A 20,071-nucleotide genomic window follows, 5' to 3' on the forward strand; every position below is an offset into this window, starting at 1 on the left:
GCTACGTAGTTACCTTCTTACCTTTCTCACACTGTACACATCAATTTGCGAACGTCGCCTGTACATAGTTCGAATTCACTTTTTTACTTTGAAAGCTTGTGTCTCAAATGAAGTGAAACTTACTGCTTTAAGAAGCAGTCCTAATGGAAGTTCATTGCTACTAGACATTGAGATGGAATCGACATAGGCGCGAAACTGCAGATTGCCGTTGTGGAAATATACAAACCCGCCAATTGAGGGTCCACTGTAGATATTTGGTTCTGTTAATCGCGAAAATCTACGGTGTGCGAAGTACTAGACGTAAGCTGAGGAGTCGTCGATGTCAGATGTAGACAAATAAGCATGTGTAAAGATGCCACTCCACTTAGAGATGCCTACGTGTTTCGCAGTCACTGATAAAGAGTATTCAAGTATGGTTGAAGTAGAACACTAGAGTGTTTTATTAGGTCTAGGATTCTAACTCACTGCGTCACAAAAGCTAACGGATGAAGAACTTGTCTGCCTGATGTGCAGTACCAAGATCTTTCTAGGTACGAGAATGTACCTTATGCAAGTTTGAGATAGATCGCGAGGACGAAGGGTGAAGTAAAAACTGTGCGCAGTTACTATAGCGTGATGGGCAGAAGGGTACAGTTTCGAACCACGGCGAAGAAGGTAACACTCGAGATCGTTCTAGCTGTATGGACAATAGAATTATAACCTGATGACATCGATGAAGCTAAGTCAAAAGCGAGACAGTAATAATGCGATAAAGTCAATGCATCGACGCACACTTAGGAGAATAAATGTAATAGATGGTGTTCAGGGTTAGTCGATGCAGATGTATCGTGCTTTGTATCATCTTTCATACTGTCACGACCCTCTTGCTGCATCTTTCGATGATCATCCTCGAGACATTACTACATAGTGACCAGTGCATTAGCAATTCGTCCGATCAAGGTCTACAAGCAATCATCGTGTACTCCACTACTAATCTAATCAGGTAGGGGGGACAAGGTTTAGCCTCTTTACGATGTATGTTATTGCATAGCTACTACAGTGTCGTGTAATCTGCTTAGGTATCAGCTCTATCCATCCACCCGGAATCACTACTTAGTAAGAGAATAGACACTTCTACGTTGATAAGAAGGGATAGCTACCCTCATCACAAGAATCCAAGATCACCTTGGAATAGAAATAGATAGCGGTAACATCACTGCCGCGTCTGCACGAACAACGGTACCCCACATTGTAGCCTGAACCCACGAATGATGGTGAGACATACTTGATGTGCGTTGGTCATTCGCAATATTCAAACCACATCAGATTGACAACCAGCCTCAGCCTCGCTGTGTACTGCTCTATTCCCGTCGTCGTCAACACTGCGACACGCTCAAAGCAGGAGATCGCCATCGCTTATGCATGTCCACGCCCATCATAGCGCAGCCTCAATCACCACCCGAAGCGAAACCACCTCGGCGAAGTGTATGGCTCGGGACAGCGATGCTCTAATCGAGTGATTACTATGGCCGTCAGCCCGCTTGGGTGCCGAGGTGAAGCTTCCCGGTTATCTCCAGACGGACAAGGTGATCAACCTAGCAAGTTGCCACGAAGGAGCGGCCCAGTCCGCGCGGTACCGTTCAGGACGTCGTTGCACGGAACCGCGGTATTGCCAAGAGTAGTTTAGGTAGTGCATGTCATCTAAGACGTTTGTCGCCTGCAAGTACCGGACGAGTGGTTGTAGTGCTGAGTCGCGAGGTAGAGAGAAAAAAGGTGTGGACCGTTCGAGCTGAAGAACGCAGCTCGGCATTCCGTTACCACCAACCATAATGTCGCAAACTGCACCCCAAACAATCCAGTTGCAGCACCTCCTACGCTTCTCGTCAACAGTTCAAACGTCTCCTACGTGCGGTGCCGCCGACAAGCAGCATTCCAGCTCTCCACAAAACACCATTACCAACCGTTCGCTGCGTGCAACACCAAATTGGCAACGCGCCCTTACCCAAAGCAGCAATCGAGGATGCAATAGATTCGTCAAAGGATTCCGGAAGTAAGACGACCCGGATACAAAACAGGATAAAAATGTTTAGTTTTACCGTTTTGGCCCTGTTGGAAGGATTCGTGTGGCGCAGGGCGCGGGAGATCATGAGGTAGTTGGGACGCAACTTGGTTCGCTGGACGGGCGGATGCAAACCGACCTTGTCTTCTTGCCCAACTGACTCGGAAGAAGCGGACATGCAGCAGGAGGCTGAAGGATTTTCTGCTTCGCGACAAGAATTGGGGGCGTGGATAATGTGGATTGTGACGCGCTGTCGCTTGCAGGCGCCCATTGTTGACTTTGCCTTGTCTCAAAATGACGACGTAGAGGCCCAAAGCACGAGGCTAAGGCTGGAAAACAGGCCATTTTCGCTTAAGACGGTTGTTCTAGAAGCAGACGCACGACACGCGAAAAGGTTTAGGGTCCTGCATCATCGAGAGGGAGAAAGAAAAACGCATCAAAATACGGCAGCAACGCAACAGCCCAAGGCACCTAATCTGCATGTAAAGGCCAGGGCAAACTGTCCGAACCAGCCTACCAGTCACAGTTACGCGCCCGTTGAACTAGCTTACCAAGTTGTTGGGACCACCCGCTGAGATGACCATGATACCCAATGGCATGATTCTCGTCTACTCCCCCAATGATATCGTACCTCGGTCTTACACTTTGCACGCCCCCTTGCTGATTGCCCTTGCTCTGCCCATTCGCCTCACTCACCCTCAAACTTACCCCAGACATCTACAGCTATCATATCGAGAAATCTGACCGATGCGATATTAGCAGGGGGATGGGACGCAGGGTCCTCGTTCTGCTTTCGTGCGTAAACACGGCCTTCGGCCGATACGTTGACTAAGAGAAACAAGTGTCGGGTTGTCATGGAATTGATTGTACACCCAGGAGGAGGTCCGTGGATGCTTACCGGCTGCAGGACATGAGATGCAGCTGCAGAATCGTGATGTGGGTAGCCATGTGCACGGGCTGGTCGTAGTCTACTCAACGATGACGATGTGGGGTTGGTTGCGGTGAGTTTACCTATTGACTTGACCAGCGGAAGGCCCTGTCATATTAGTGATTAGTATCGTATGAGCAACACAAGCTCGGTGCAATGAATGAGATACTGCTTTCGGACTGTTCGACAAGCCGGAAAGAACGTCGGACAGTTTCCCCTGGTACGAAGCCACACGGTACAGAATTATCAGTACTGTACAAGGCCCCGGCAAGCACTTACACAAAGGGCCATGTTCAGAGTGACATACCGTGTACATTACTTCATCAGCCGGAATTGTCTCCACATCTGCGACGCAAAGAATTTCGCGCCTTCTACTGCAAACGGGCGATGCACAACAGAGTCGTAGATGACGGGTGGCATCGGGCCTAATACAGGGCTCCACTATCCACTATCGCGAACACCGCGACACCCGCAGGCAGCTGTACAAACCCAAGGGAAACCGCGCCGCAATGTGATGTCGCATCGCGCTTCTGCGTCAAGATTGTCGGCGGATATACACGCACATCTACCTGCCGTCTCCGACTCCCGAGGCGTGAGATAGGATACCTGGATGGAAGGAATGCACGTTAGCCCAGCGCAACGCTATAAATAAATCAAGTTTAGCGTGGCACAACGGCTTTTGCTGCCTCGTGGCTTAAGGCGGGCAATTTCTGGCCTCTGCTCGCTTGCATGCCTAGATGCGTGAGGTTTGAGTGCCCTGCTTGCGTCCGAACCCCGCCGTTGTTTGGTTGGATGCATGGGGGAGGCCAGGGCCCTTGTCCTTGTGTCAGACAAGACAAGCTGCAAGCCACGGGTGGATGACGCTGGAGATTGGTTCCGGACGGCTGCGGCCCGCGCGACTGACAGATTGGGGAGTATGGTGCGAAATGCGACCGGGAGGTACAGATTCATTCATCTGTAGGAGTATGACACCCTGGTGGGAAGAGAGACAGAAACAATGGGGTTGTGAGAACCAGTGCTAGGAGGGGTTTCGCGTGCTTGAGGGTCCTTGAATCGCCTGAAGGAGGTGACGAGACCTGCGCAGTGGCCAGCCGATAACGCAGTCAGACGTTCGCGTGCGCGCCGTGCGACCCTTTAGAAACTCCCTAGAAGCATGTTACAGTAGGCGGCGCTTCCGGGCGTTGGACCCAGGTGCGAGGCCCCGGGTTCGTGTTCAGCTTCTGACGGGCTTCCGAAGGGTGGCACCAGAGAGCACGAGGGGTATGTGCTCGCTGGCTGAGCTATAGCCCTCGCCAACCGGGATTGCCGTGCTGCTCATGTAAGATGGCTGCTGAAGTGTGCAGATGCAGCTCGTGGATGCTGAGGGCAGGGTAGCTGAACGTTTAGCGAGTGAACCTGCGTGGCTGCGTATAGAGGAACGTTGTCCATCTTTCGGTGGGGTATTTTGCCCCAACCCTGTTTGTGTGTGTGGTGTTCATTTCGCTGAGCTGTTCCATGATGCCTAGTCGCGTGTTCGCATCCGTCGACCTGATTGCAGTGATGGAATAGGTGCAGCCCATGCACCGCTTAACTGCGCAATTTAATCAGCAAGTTGCACCTCGTCATTGCGTTACCCCACGTCCAACCCTAAACTGCCGTGTATCATCAACTCACTATATCCGTCTCAATTCTTCCGCCACTCATGACCGCAAGGGTTAATTGTATGACCGTATGTAGACAAGCTTCGTACTTTTACCGTGGCCCTGGGTCTTGGTGTTCGGCGCTGTCAAGGTACCTTAACGGGATTTCGGAACGGACATCGCGTGTCGTGGAAGGTACAACGTAAGGTGGTACTTATGCAACAAGTGCGATGCGTGAGATAGCAGTTTCCACAGCATCGTTGAGAATGGAAGCGAGGTGGTGCTTCTTATCGACCGGTGTGACGAGCTTGACAAGCTGAGCCTGTGGCTATTCTGAGCACTAATGAATGCCTGGGTTCACGTCCGGAATAGTATGCGTTGTGTAGGGGGTACTCCAGTTGTAGGGTTGGAATTCTAATGAAATTGTCAGCGTCACAGTAGAAGAAATGATGTATACAAAAGAAATAGTGAATGTTGCGACAGATTCCTGAGAGCTGTCATACAACCAGACAGCAGCTGCACTTGATAACCGAACAGGTGATAGCAGACGCAGACCGTAGCTTGGGCTGATGGAAGGCTGAGGAACAAGCGAAAAAGGGAAAGCAAAGTAAAATTGCTGCGAGACTTCGCTGGGTAAAGGTGCATAGATCGATTGTCTGGCATAGCAGAGTCAGACGTACCCCCGTTTTCACGTAGGGCAACACAGCCGTCCTCAGCCAGGAGAACAGCTTGAGGAATGGCATCAAAACGATATACAACGCTGAATCAAGCGAATAGCAAAACAGAGGGATAAACTCTTGTGCACTGTGCAGAGGCGATCATCATTCGCTCCCATGACTGATTTCAGGTTAACCTGATATCCAGCTTAACCACCGGAATTTTTCATGCCTACAAGCGCGCGTATCCAACGGTGAAGGTTTGGAGCCCAAAGCTACACTGCTCATTATCGTTCGATGTCGTGACGAGTCAGTGATGGTCGAAAAGAATAGCGAGTCCGCAAAACAGGATTCTGCAGTGCCTCGAAGTTGCTCGACTCGTCTCCATGATTGGTGCTCGGCGTATTAAGAGAACAAAACGATAAGCTGATAATCCGAAAGCGGTAACCATAAGCTAACAGGCAACATTGTGCTGCATGCAGATCGGCGCTGCCTTCCGGAGAATCCCTCAGGTACTGTCCAGCCAGGATTATGGCTATCGTGTGAAAGGATGCGAAACCGAGCGAATGCCGGTCAACAATAAACCGTGAGTGGCTCTACACGGCTTGACAACTCTGCATAGTGTGGGTACATCCTACTCGCACGATGCGCTGTCATTCTCAACGACATAGGGACGTGCAGCGCTGTCTCTGTCAAGAAACGGTGAACGCTCATCCAGCTCTTGCCAACAAAGTGAAGCGATTATCCCTGTACGAGGATCCCATTTGATGCTAGATCATGCCTCTGACGTGAACGGGGCCGACCGTTGACGTTCCTGAACGTCGTGAGTGGTGCCCTGTGTTTGATGGATGCCTTGTTGAAGCATAGGGCAGCAACTGATACAGCAATGTTGCATTGCAAAGGATTGGATTCGGAAATTCGGCAGTACACAAAAGGGGATGAAAACGTGAGGCGAGGCGGTGCAGTGAATGCCTTGACTGCGAGCCCTACAGAAAACGAAAAAGCAAAGATTATACCCTGATCGCCATGAGCACGCAAGCAGGCTCACGAGTCGTGGATCTCCTTCCGGATGTGGTCATCCGGTCGATCATCAGTGTTGCAGATCATAGCACGCACACATGGACCTTAAGCAAAGGAAGGAGTATGACACCATGGCCGGCCTTGGGAGTACAGTAAAGAGAAAGCTTTCTCAAGCGTTGACAACGAGGGTTCGGCGCCGCTCCATGTTGTGCGGGTAGTGGTGCGGCTGCGGGCATTGCATGGCCACGGCCGAACGCGGGATCGGTGACATAGGTTCATTCAATAGGTACAGAACCAAGTGCCTGGACCGACAGGCCGGTCCTAGTACAAGATTTTGCGTGCACACGCATTCATCACCAAGTACTAGTATCTCGGCGAGGTCATCCGCATCATGTCTATTGACGATCCCCAAAGGGCTTGGTAAGGTGTCATCGTGATCAACGCCATTAACGTCTCGCCAGACGGTGAAATTCCGAAACAGATGATCAGCCGTCCAGTGCTATTTTCCGTGTGGGCGGGTGATGCAAGTCACGCACATTCCCGGCGAATCATGGAGATGTTGAGAGGCAACAACAAGGTGTGTGTCGGCATGGGCCGAGCGACGAGTCGTACAGGATGCCAACAACCTTGGCTGCTGATTTCGGATAGCAATTGCTGACCAGAATATGGTTTTACTTACTTTTGCAGCCCTTTGAGCGAGGAGAAAGGGGTTTTGGTGGGGCATGCCGATCCGATTCGGCGGCCGCTCAGATCTAAGCTAAACGGCCTTCCCTCGCTGGCGCCGCATCTTGCTTTGGACCAGTCGAGAGGATGCGCCGCAGCAGCGCGCTAACGTGTGCAGATGGAGTCGATGACGAGTCAGAGACGACAATCTGCTGCATGAGCTCCTGCGTGAAGACTGCACGGTGGTGTAGTGCCACCACCCCAGAGACTTCTGAAGCATGAGTGCAGCGTAGAGTGTAAAATCAAAAGTCGCATGTAGGCCAGGTGCTGAGCTGTGCTGCCATCCATGCGTGGGTGCCTTGTATAGTGAGGCTGGAGCGGGCCACTGCGCGGACAAGTCGATCAGTTTGGCCGCTGGTCTGCCGCTGTCAAATAACCGTGAGCTGCGAACCTCAATTTGAAGACGTTTCGTCAACCGCAGTCTGTTTTGGGAACAGCGGTACGCGCAACCACCAATGGGAGTCCCGGTCGATATGAACAAGCCACGACGGAAGAACAAACGACAGTCGAAGGTGGGTAATGAGTTTCAGAAGATTGACGCAGCGAGTTGGCTTTGCTATTGGCTGAGCGCAGATCATTCGTTAATCTGATCTATGAGATCGTGGCTGGGTATCCCTGTCTGATCCTATGGAGAGTTATTCGAGGAAATGCAAATCCACACGGGTCTCGCACCCCTTCCTTTGCTGGAGAATTGTTTACGGCAGTGCGTGCTTCCGCAAACCCTGGTCGGATTGTGCCGTCCATGACGATTTATCACTACCAATACGATATTGGGGGCGGGGCAGTCAGACAAGCAAGGTGTGAGCGTACTACTGTTGACTCTAGAACCGTCCTCGGCGATCACATAGTTGCACAGCGCAGGATGTCAAGATGGTAACTTGGTAGACATCGGTCGCCGTTGCTGTAAGGTGCACATCGGGTGCACTATGCGGCGTGTGTTGCGAGACGCTTGGTGATGGAGGCGTAGAGTCACTTGCAGGGAACACGTTGCGAAGGTTTTGCCAATCCGTGGGTCTTTCATCCCCTTCCACCCGCGCACATCCTCTCTTTGTGCCGGCCAAGAGAGAGGGCAATCCTGGCTAGGGGACTTTCGCCGACGACATCCAATATTCCGCGACTCGCAAGAGGGTTACGAGGCGCGCGGAAGGTAGCGCGGAAAGATGCCGCTCTTGCACAGGATGCACTCTGGCATCGGGAGCAGTTGCAGCGTCGACATGGATATAGACCAAGGGCCGAGCATCTTCGGTCGAGGTCATATGGAAGACGTGACACGAAAGCGTGCTAGCCATGGCAAAATGCTGTGTCTGCAAATTGTCCTGCTCAGACATTGCAGCGAACACGGCAGGAGCCACACCTCAGTGTTGGAACCACCGTTCGTCCCACAGGACGGGATGCTGCGCGGCATGGTTGAGGATGGGCAGGCGTATAGCTGCGGCAGACGTACGAAGCAGCCAACCACGACGGGCAGCGAGCTAGGATTTCAGATTTCATCGACCAAGCGGAAGACCCCGCGCGGTGCTCCGAGGAACAGAAGGGGTCGAGGGTCATGGATGACATTCGGTGGTACATGGTTTGGCGATTAGGCGACTCAGGCAGGGCGCTCTCAAGACAAACAGCCGTTGCGCGAATCCGAACGCGAAAGACAGGCCTGCGTGTTTGGCGAGAGTTTGTTCCTACGATCGCTCACGACCCTGGTCAAGACGGGGATGCTGAATCAGCGGCGGGCCACACGTCTGCGTGCATGTAGCAGAATTGCAAATGCAACGCATGGAATTGTCATTCGTTCGTCGAAATTGCGGGCTCGGAAGCGATCGGCGACGGCGACCGTTGAGTCCTGCAGGCGATTTGAAGCGAACGTATGGATGGCAAGGGCAGATTGGACAAATAAAGTCGTCGGGTGAACGGCGAGGTTGCTGCATTGGAGCGCATGTGCAGCAGAAAGCGGCTGAGGCTCAGCGAAACAAAGCACCCACTCGGCCGGATGCTGTGCGTCCCGTGAACGCTAGGCCCTGCACTCGGGACGCGCTAGGCCGCTAACGGTAAGGGCGATGAAACCCCCGGATCTGATGCATCAGCCACGCCTGCGCCGCATGCGACGGACAAGGAATGGCGAGACCTCGGTCTATCCGAACGCAACCAAGCCCTGGTGCTGGGTGAGGGAACAGAGTTGGAACCATGTCGCGTGGGGTGTGCAGCAGTCTGGACGAGGCTGTCTCTATTGTGCGCGGCGCCGACATGGGTGACTCGCGATATAGCCTTCAGCAGCGGTATCAGATTGAGTACATGTACAGTGTCCCCACCGATGGCGTAATAGGTCGACGTCGGGCTGGGGATAAATGGAGAAAGTTGGGCGACGGACAGCCTCACTCATGCCCTCGAGGGTCTCGTTGCAGCGTGCAGGACGATCGAGATAATAGCGTCACGGTATAACCAAGATACCCGCAGCAGGTTGCGATCGCCCTAGTGGGTGACTTCGGCGACGATGGAATGGGAGCGAGAGTGACGATGTGGTTTGGCCAGCAACGGTTTTGCCCATCCCAAAGCGTGCACGAGTGGCCTCCGAGGCTGCCGAAAAGGGCTGGAGCGCAAATCGAGGGCTACTGTACTAGCTGGCAATATTCCAAATGCCACGGCAGGCGCTCACTGGTGCAGGCGGTCCAGTTGAGCGGGCTCGCTACTTTTCGCTACTGTCCCGCCGGCAGATCACTCCAGCCCACCAACGGCCGCCAGCAGACACCCTCACCCTCACCTCCACCCCAGCGCGGCCAGAGACACACGCCTCAGGAAACAGGTTGTGTGTCGCACTCGCCAGAAAATAGAACACCAGAAACACGCCCAGTTCGATGTGAGTGCACCGCGCTAGCCTCGGGAGAACGACAGGCCCGAAAAGGAGACGTCGTGATGCCAAGCGCACCTCGCCGACCTCGTGTCCTCCAATGTGAGGGCCGGTGACGATCACACTACTCGCGCCCGGTCCGCACCCAGCACCAGCACCCGTTTGATCGACGCCCAAGTGCTGACTGCAACGTGCATCGTGCGGCGCTGGATAGGCCTGCCTCGTGTCGACGGCCGGCCTGCTCGAGACACCAGTTCAGCGTAGTTTGCCATGGGGAAACGGCATCACGGAGACTTGTAGACCACGTTGCTTGACACTGCAAACCCAACATGTCCATCATGGCTGTCAGGCAAGGGCGACAAGCGCGCCAGAGGGCCCAAGGCGCATGTCCGGCCTTCCTGAACCAGGGTGACGGTACACAGAGCTTGTCATGATGGGGACCACGTCGAGCCCACTGGAGCATCCTGGATGCCGCTGAGGCTGGCTGGCTGAGGCTGCTGCTCAACCCTACGGCGGTCGATATGTTTGGTTTTACTGTGGGCAGGGGCTGTCCAAGTATCGCGCTGAGTGGGGGTATCTTTGACTGTCTCCATGGTGTCTTCTGAATCCCACCGGCCTTGCTGCTAGCGTGCACCATCATGAATCGACAACGAAACGGCCAGGGGCCCCAGCGAATGCGACCATTTCGCGCGAGCGGTGGGCCGCCGGCGGGGACGAGCGCGCTGTCGGCGGCCAGGGAGCGTCGCAGGGGGGAGCACTTCACTACGCTTGTTTCCAGGGTGGTAATGCGAGCTGGGCGCAACGCTTGCTTTTTCTGCCGTCCCAAGTCGGCGCCGGGCGAGCGCCATACGCCATGCCACGATGTGATACAGGGTACTTGTCGAATCCGACGATCTGGCACCTAACCAGGTCCATCGCTGCTTGTGTGCGTCGTCGACAACGATTACATTAGCCCTCTGCTGCTCAGGGCCCAGCTAGTCGCTCTGAGCGCCGCATGACGCCCCAGCGCTCTCCGTCCACCATCTCACCAGTGCCTTAGCCGCATCGTCTGAAAAGCAGAATCCTCGCTCACATCTGCCCGTCCCGAACAAGTCAATAGCTCCTCGACCGCCTTGGCGTCCAAGTGTCCTGACTACTCCTCCCCGCGCCCGTCGTGATATATACCAGTGCCCGCCTCTACCACGTTACCGTTGGCTCGTCTAACAACGTCGACCATCATTCAACTTCCCCTCTACCATACAACAACCGACACTGACACTTTGCTCTGTGCTTCTCACCCGCACAATCAGGTACGTCCCACTCTCACTCATCACCTCTCCCTGTCGTCGGCTGCATTTGTTGTACCGTGCTCTCTGCACTACTACAATTCAGCCTGCGCTGCATCCCAACTACACCTACTGTCATTCATTGCATTTGATCACCAAATGTTTTGAGATAGTGTTGGTTGCTTCCTCGCCAGCCCTAATCCGATGATGTACGCAAAACTAACCCACGATGCAGCACATTCCCACACTTTACAACAGACCAAGTCCAACCAACAGCTTGATCTCCCTGATCATCTAGTCATAATCGAGGAGTCTGACCTTGAACGTGCTCACCGTCCGCCGCATTCATACCAGCGCGGATCCAATACCCCACTTCAACCCTGTGTCGCTCTTTCCCTCTCAGAAGAGTTCGACATGGTTGCCCACAGACGCGGCCCTTGGTCGCAGCACGAGGATCAGTGGCTCGTTAACCTCGTCGCCCGTAATGGACCTCACAACTGGGTACGCATCTCACAGGAGATTGGCTCCCGGTCACCAAAGCAATGCAGAGAGCGCTACCACCAGAACTTGAAGCCAACACTGAACCATGATCCCATCACCGGAGAAGAGGGGGAGCTGATTGAGAAGATGGTCGCTGAGATGGGCAAGAGATGGGCAGAGATTGCAAGACGGTTAAAGGGACGCAGCGACAATGCAGTCAAGAACTGGTGGAATGGTGGCCAAAACCGCCGCAAGCGCAACCCTGAGCGTCCTGAACAAAGATCCCGAGAGCACATGCACCACAACCAGACTGGCTACCACTATCCAGCACCCCACAGCCAGGCTCATCACGAGGAGCACCGGATGTCTTCATACCACGACTCACACAGGTCCTCTCTCAACATCCCAACCAACTCTCCACATGCACTCAAGCTGCCCCAGCCCCAGCGTTTCGAGCCATACCCCGGATCGCGCCCGCAGCCACTTGACATCTCAGCCTATGGAGCATCCGCCACAGTACGAGCACGAGGATTCGAGACACCCATGCCCTCGCCTTCTGGCTACTCCATCGTATCTGCTGATGGCGCTCCTTCCCTCATCACCGACACTGGCTCAGAGTCGCGCTCGCCTCGTGGCGCAGCCTCTCCTCTCGACATCACACTTGCTCCATTAGTCGGCAGCAGGGAAGAGCGCAAGAGCTCTTCCACTCGCTACTTGCCTACTACTGGCTTTGCGCCCGAAGACGACTCCTCATACGACCTGCACAGGCGACGCGGCTCACTACAACTCCCGCCACTCCACCGCAGTGAAGCCTCTGTACCCAAGCCTGCGCCTGCCTTCCGGGAGCCCAACTACGAGAGACCACAACCACCGCGACTGCTCACCCAGCCTACCCCTCAGCTCACACACCACCACTCTATGCCTCAGTCTGCGCCGACTAGTGTGCCCCAACGAGCGTTGCCTCCTTTCCATTCGCTCGCAGAGCCGACACTTTCGGTCCCTCAGTCCTCGAGCGCAAGCACCAGTCCAGCTGCGCGACAACTACCGTCACCCTACGTGCTGCCCTCTCTTCCAGCGGAAGTCAGAAGTGCGCCAGTCTCACCAAAGGACAGGATGTCGCTGCGAAACATCATGTAGCTGTCTATCATGTTTCACGTTGTTCACCATACCCCTTCTTGTCTATACGTCGCATGCTTCAAACAACCTACTTCTATTAATGGCCGATGTTCAATGATCGACACTTTGCTTGTTACAAAGCTTTTCAACCTTGTCTACTCTTGTTTTGCATGCACCTAAAAAGGGAAACATTGTACACGACTCTCAGGATACCCCATGTAGCATTCCTGTTCATGTGTCACGGTTGGGAGGCACATCATTTCTGTTTCTATTCTGGCTTGTCGGAGCCAAGTAGCATCGCCTATGTCGAAGTCCGACACACTACGGCGTTTCTCCATTTGGACCCAGGGAGGTCTCACTGTACACTGCGACAATTAGTCGCCAGTAATAATACCCAGCGGTGCGACAGCACTCACAAGCGTCTACACCGATGCCAATCAAAAAGAATACACTATAACAAATTATGACCTTGTGAACAAACTTCAATCATCACACGATCCCTTAGTGACTCCCAGTACCAAGTTCCCTCACTTGAACGCCTGTCGGGGTACAACAAGGAGTTCCCACACTGAACAGCGATCGCCGAACACTAAGTTCCAGGTTTCTAAACGCTTCAAGGCGAGAGCTCACCGCTCCAATGACATCTCGACTGCTTGTGGTACCCACTCGTGACAGATACTCACAATCGTCCGCGATAGCCACCACGCTGAAAACCCCTCTCCACACCTCAACGTACGCATGGAGCGATCTCGCCGCGATCCCGATCAGTCCACGCAGTCGTACCCGTCGCAGCTTCTGCAGTGTCGCCTACACCGTCTCCTTATTGGACTGGACCCACACAGCTGACGAACAATAACTTCTTCTAAAATGACTGATTGGTCGCTCCTTTTCCTAACACTGCCACCAATAGTGGCCGAGGTGGGGCTCTGGACCGCTGAGCAAGAATCTGTCACCCGTGATACCTGCGACATGAAGATGTGCTTCGGCACTTCTGGAAACATGTCCCCAGGGATTCCCTGGGATGGACGTATACCACGATAGCAATCCGTGACGGAGGCAATAGTTTCGGAAGACTTCCCCATGCCACACTTACTTTGCAGCTGTGGAAATTACGAACTGTCCACGCACCTCCAGTTTGTACGCACAGATACGCCCACCGTGATCTCCTCGCTCTAGCTGTGTTCACGAATCATACACTCAATCCCGCCCGGTGCGGTACGGTCGCTCTGGCCCTCTACCACCGCACATCCGAGCGAATCGCATCTTTTGCATTTCACGATTCAACGTCCTCGGTATGATCGTTGAGCCGTCCATGTCAACGTTCCAATCGGCCAACGCACTACACCCAGGGTCGGCGACTAGAAAAACACTGAAAACAAGACACTGGGACTTCGATCATGCGGCTACTGGTGGCCTTACCGCTTACGGCTATTAGACTTTGATCTACGCTCTAGTGCGCGACGGCTCGCGAGATTCGCGACTAGCGCATATCTCCATGTCCGCAATGGTGCAAGGAGCGTTGGAAAGACACGGGCATTTTGTGCATATGGCATAGCTCAGACTCTGGTACCCTAATGCGGACACAGAAGGTCTAATCGATAGCGTCTTTCGAACTCTGGTACTGGGTGGGCGCCGTCGAGAGGATGTCGCCGTTCAATCCCATAGTCTACCGCCCTTCCCTGTGATGCTAAGGATAACGCCGTCGCTGAGCCGTTGGTGGAAGGTCGCCGTCCTCGAGAGGGAGTATTTCAGTTTCCAGTCCCTCGGGTCCGCGATCCATCGGCTTTGGTTCAGGCCCATACATGTCACAATGCGACTTCATCGGTACCAGGGACGGCGGTATTGTGGGACATCGGATTCGCTTCTGTTCGGGGGCGAGTAGACGCATGCACATCCCCATTTACCGTTGAACGTTGAACGGTACGGTTACGATAGTCCGGCGTAACTCGGTCTTGAGCATGTTTCTTTTTACGAACAACATCATCAGGGGACTCGATGAGGCCCTTCTGACGGTGGGTTCCTGCGTGTGAATGTCGTGATCCCTTCGATCTGCACAAGCATCACAACGTCGTCCTCTAGCGTAGATCGTGCCGGACCTCCTCCGCCTCAAGTCTGTGGCTCGTGGCGGGGCTACCAACCGGTCGAACTTATGACATGTGCATGCAGCTCAGATGGTGAAACCTTTTTCCTATGTCCAGGATCGCATGTCTAGCTTTGAGGTAGTAGTTATGCACGAAACGCGTCGCTTTCACAACCGCACTACATATGTAGGGGTATGCAGGACTGTCAGAGTCAATCAGACGGGTGTCAGACCAAGACCCTCGTAACCAGACTTCGAGCTGCTCGGCACGCTCGGTTACCTTCTAATGGCCTCGGTGAAACGCGCACGGGAAGCGGTTGCGTCAACAGTCTTGTGGAGTCACTGGGTCCAGGCGAAACCTCGTTTGTTTGTGTGCATACGCAGTGAAGACGTTAGACGTCAAACAACTGTGGATATCCCCGCGGACGTGCGGAACTGTTGCAACAGCTGGAGCCGTGGTTTCTGCTTTTGCCGATACTGGGGCTCGCGTCGGTTTCGGCTTCGGCGACTGCGAACGAATGTGTTGACACTGCGGAATGATCGCCGCCTCCTGTGGCAGTGTACGCACTTTCCAAATGGAGACCTCTCGATGCAACGATACCATCTTGCTATACCAAACACAGAGTTCGCAGGTTCGCTATGTCAGACTTGCTTGCAACTTGCTTCTCCATCCTGTCAGGAGGCAGAAGTGCACCTGCCGCATCAGCGGCTTGCGTTGCATCCTTCCAAGACCCCCATGCCTGGAGCCTTCTATTCGTTTATTCGTTCACCTCATTTGCAAACGTGCAGAAATTTTCCGGAGTCACCGCTCCGACTCTCTCGGCTTTACCGTGGGCAACGCTGCTTCGATCGCCTACAGCTAGCGGACCTTTTACCACAACAGCAACGTTGCATCCGCAGCCAGGAGACATCCCGTGTAAAACTGGGTCGTAATAGCAGTACCTCATCATCTCCTGCAGCGGCCCTTTTTCTCCCGTTTAATGTACTCGTGGCAATCCGTGCTGTAAGCGTCAGCGTGCGCCGCATACCTGCATTACTCCCAGTGACCTGGGGCAAGCTTTTCGCAACCTTCCATGCGCTCCCAACGCATTATCCGCTTTCCCTCGCGCCGCAGACCTGCATAGCATCCAGCCGGCAAGCTCTTTCAACATTTTTTCGGACGTCGATCAAGGTCGTGCAGAACAGTGAGACACGAGCTCTCGCTTACAGGCGGTAGGTAGCGAGTTGCCAGCAACGCGGGTTCGGTATTGTGTAAGCCTAGCTATAACGCCCGTATTAAGCGTATGTGCGAGGCTTGTACTCATCCTTCTCTAATCTTCGGGAACAATATGCGGAACACCTGGACTATATCAAGGGTAAACAGTGATACCCCATATCCCCCACTCGTTCTGCAGACGACCCGGTGCTTAATCGTGATGCAAGCCACCGGACGTTTTGCTGGAATCGTCGCTGGCAAATTGCAGTCTTGGTGTTTTGAACGGTGAGTTTGACGATGCGAATCGTCATCATTGGCCAGCCGAGTTTTAGCCGGAAGGGGATTGGTGGGAAAACTAGCGGCCTGCCACGTGATGCCGTTGGTCCGTCGCGGTCGCGCATCCAGCCCTGCAGATCCCAACGACATCCTACCCATCAACACCTGCATCTGCATATACGAACACTCCACGTTGTATCCTGTTTCTAAACATATCTTATCGCGTTCCCTGCTTACGGGTGTCGTTCATCCCTTCCGTTGCACGCGAGGCCTGAGCCACGTGTTTACGGTGCTGGTCCCCGGGTTCGCCAGCGGGAATGTCGGCTAACAAGTTGTATAACCCGGATCAGAGCGCTGTGAACACGCGTTGGATAGAGCCCTGGACTGAGGCATTCAGAGTAAGTGTCAGCTGTCTGCACTCCGTGCATTCATCAGTGAAGTAGTCGCACGGTGTTGGGGTTGTGTTCCATCACACGTCCATGCGCGGTCTTCGTGGCACCATTCCAGATCCGTCGGCTCATGCTCGACGTACGCAGTATCAGCGAACAGAATCGCTGACTGATGGTAGGCACAACGAGATGTAGGGCTTCAACTTCCCATCAACTTCCATACTACGCCAGCTGTATCGTTAGCTCAAGCCTGCTTCACGAATAACCAGTACGAACATAATGCTTTCCAAAAGTGCTTCTCAAACTTGTTAGCTGTCGGCTTTCGACAATTCACAGTCGATACTTACTGGGATCCGCTACGTTCAGTATGGAGTCTATGTCCAGTGGAGTTACCCCAGTCGAATGAAGACAGCTCAGATGAGGGTGCTTTACCAGTGGCGACGGGACCAACAGTGGTGCCTACAACTAACAGATTGAGTGCGGATACTCCTCTATCTACACTGGAAATTCCTCCACAGCTTGGAAAACGCCAGGAGACGTTGACATCGGCTCTTGCGTCTGCAGAGTCATCATCGGGCTCAACAAACACGGTATCATCTACCCCATCTTCGTCTTCTACATCGTCGACGAGTGTAGCAACGCCGACCATAATCGACTTCCCCACCCCTAATGGACCACCGCTCCTGCAAATCGGGAGCTACAATTGTACATCTCTGATGACGCTGGATTTGCTCACGGGTATCGTAGAGGACTTTCTCGAGATTACAGCTACTACGACTGATGCTGAGATAACCATGTTCACGTTCAACGTGCATGCTGCCTCGTCCATCACCGATCCGGACGCCCCAGCACCGAACCTTGCGCAAGACCAGCTTCCTGAAGACGGGCAACTCCTTAGTGATGTGTTGCAGGGTAATCTTTCTGATAACACCCTTACGCCAAACGCCTTGGGTGACCAACGTGCAAACTTAAATAGCTCGTGGTACGACGTTGATTGGTCTAACCGCCCATTGATTGGTTACTACGATGACTCCAAAAATGCCGATGGACAGCTGTTCACACAAAGTGGATGGCCTACAGAAGCTTTCATGGAGTTCAAGCAGCTACGTCGGGTCGTCGTTAGTTACGGCACAATCGATCCGCAAATGGACAAGTACAACTTCGGACCAGATCTCGAATACGTTTTCCCTCCCGGAACCATCATCGACGAGCAGTCGGTATCGATAGGCTCCGATGGGCGTGTAACTTCTGGATGCTTGTTTGCGTCTTCCGACAACACCTTGACTTCAACAAGAAACTCGTCTTGGGCTCTCGCTGATGCACCATCACTTGATATTAGCGCGACGCCGGACTTTCAGTCAACTATACCTTCCATTACCAATCTGACCGCCTGCGGCATCACACCCTTCCTCAATCAAACCCTCGCAAACACAACTGCAGACAAGAATCCTTTACCCTACGCCGCATATGTACACTCAACACTATGGACCTTCGCACCTGGCCAGCCTCTCAATTCCTCTGGAGAAGGCGATGACACAAACGACAACCGTTGCGTCGTCATGATGAAGTCGCCATATCCACAGCGCTGGCGCATAGAAGACTGCAACCAACGCCATCGCGTGGCCTGCCACGATCCACGACAACCCTATAATTGGCGTGTATCGGACGACTCAACCTACTATGCGAACGCTGAGGGCTATTGCCGGGACCCATATCAGTTCAGCGTACCTCACACCGCGCTGGAAAACTCACATCTTTATTCTGCCTGGCAAGCTGCCGCTCCTGATGAAGATGCGCTGTACATCAACATGAACAGTCTGAGTGTGCCGGATTGCTGGGTCATTGGACTCAATGCGACGTGTCCATATCTTCCTACTACTGACACCAACCGTACGCGTATTGTCGTTGTGCCGACAGTTGCGGCTGTAATTATCTTCTTGCTGGCTGTGCTTACCTTTTTCATCAAATGTGCAGCGAACCGGAGAGAGAACAAGAGAGGAAGAAAGAGAAGATTAGTCGACGGTTGGGAGTACGAGGGTGTTCCTAGTTGAAGTGAAATGGCTTTTGGCATGTTGCCAGGTTTGGTGGTGAGAATACATGTAATGTTTTACTTGGCCGCGCACACGTTGAGGCTTTGCTTCACATTCCCATCTTCAAGTCACTTAATTCACTGCAGACATGCAAAAATCTGGAATAGCATGATGACCCCACACAGTCAATGGCGGATATGGTGAATGGCGCCTTCCTGCCAGGCTCATCATTGTCAGTATATCCACAATCCCCTCGACAAGGTAGGCCTTCCATCGTCAACCAATCACTGACATCAACCTCAAGAGCATGTTGCGCAAGTTCTCATCCAAGATCGCCGCTCATCGCTCAGCTGAGTCGCCGAAGAACAGTCCGCAGTCCTCATACCAACCCTCTCACTTCTCGACCCCAGCGCGAAAACCATCGTTCCACGGCTCTCGCTACTCGGAACTGCCACCGTCGGGCTCCGTTCAAACGCCACGCTCTTCAGACAGAGCACCATACTCTACCACCGGTACGCCACGCGCATCCGATGGCGCACCTTACTCCGCAACACATACATCACACTCCTCCTCGCAACCTCCCAGATCTCTCACCGAGACACCACGCTCCTCAGCCTCAGCACCTCGTCCCACCATAAAGCACTACCTCAGTCCACCTCCACCGAACATCCCCTATGACGAAGCCGCATGGGCCAAACACGACTACCTCCTTTACTCCGTCTCAGCCCGCGCCTTGAACCTTCACCGCATGACACTTGATATAGAAGCCCGATGGCGAGCCGCCGAAGCCGCAACACCCCCCTCGAAACAATACACCATCGGTCGCGCAGCACACATTCCTACACTAGTAGAAGTACATCAGTTATTAGCGCGGATCAATACACTGAAGAGTGAAGAGCGACGATGGAGAAAAGACTGGCATCCGAGGAGTCCGATGCTAAGGTATCCCGCTTGGGGGAATGTGTATGGCGAGGCTATGGGCGTTAGTACAGGGGAGGGAGAGGCGCCGTGGGATGTGGTTCAGAAGCTGGATGCAATGGTTGAGGGGTTAATGGAAAGGGTTAAGGAGATATGACGGTGTTTATTACTGTCTAATATTTAATTCATTCGGGCGCATGTTCTAATAGAATAATTCCGCACCGGTCTCAAAAGCTTCCTGCAACTTCTGATGTAGCTCTATCACGCCCCTCATCGGGGATATTGGCTGTTCATCCATCGTTAGTCCCAAAGCCACTGCGTATTTCGACTGCGCTGCTGGTTCAGTGTCCCAAGGATGTTCTGGTCGCGCAGCTTTTCCTTCGTCATTGCGGGCCCACTCGTAGAGCTCCCATGTCCGCTCACAGAGGATAGCGTACGTGCGAAGAGTCCTCCGTTTCTCTCTGATACTGGCTCGCTCTTCGCGATCGTTACTGTACTGGAG

General features: G+C 53.5%; 3 protein-coding genes across 3 annotated transcripts; all 3 read left to right on the forward strand.

Annotated features, from left to right (window-relative positions):
* Positions 1–11,289: 11,289 nt before the first annotated feature.
* J4E83_002765 (uncharacterized protein) lies at positions 11,290–12,702 on the forward strand (the record flags this gene model as incomplete). The annotated part of the gene is made up of 1 exon (XM_049329706.1): positions 11,290–12,702. The coding sequence occupies one exon, from the start codon at positions 11,290–11,292 to the stop codon at positions 12,700–12,702; it is 1,413 nt and encodes a 470-aa protein (XP_049191385.1).
* A 4,286-nt stretch (positions 12,703–16,988) lies between these two features.
* Positions 16,989–18,672, forward strand: J4E83_002766 (uncharacterized protein; the record flags this gene model as incomplete). The annotated part of the gene is made up of 2 exons (XM_049329707.1): positions 16,989–16,993; positions 17,094–18,672. The coding sequence occupies 2 exons, from the start codon at positions 16,989–16,991 to the stop codon at positions 18,670–18,672; spliced, it is 1,584 nt and encodes a 527-aa protein (XP_049191386.1).
* A 286-nt stretch (positions 18,673–18,958) lies between these two features.
* Positions 18,959–19,726, forward strand: J4E83_002767 (uncharacterized protein; the record flags this gene model as incomplete). Its single annotated transcript, XM_049329708.1, has 1 exon — positions 18,959–19,726. The coding sequence occupies one exon, from the start codon at positions 18,959–18,961 to the stop codon at positions 19,724–19,726; it is 768 nt and encodes a 255-aa protein (XP_049191387.1).
* Between the last annotated feature and the right edge of the window lie 345 nt (positions 19,727–20,071).

This window comes from Alternaria metachromatica (assembly GCF_023757995.1).
Source record: "Alternaria metachromatica strain BMP 0045 chromosome Unknown scaffold_4, whole genome shotgun sequence".
Classification (NCBI taxonomy): domain Eukaryota; kingdom Fungi; phylum Ascomycota; class Dothideomycetes; order Pleosporales; family Pleosporaceae; genus Alternaria; species Alternaria metachromatica.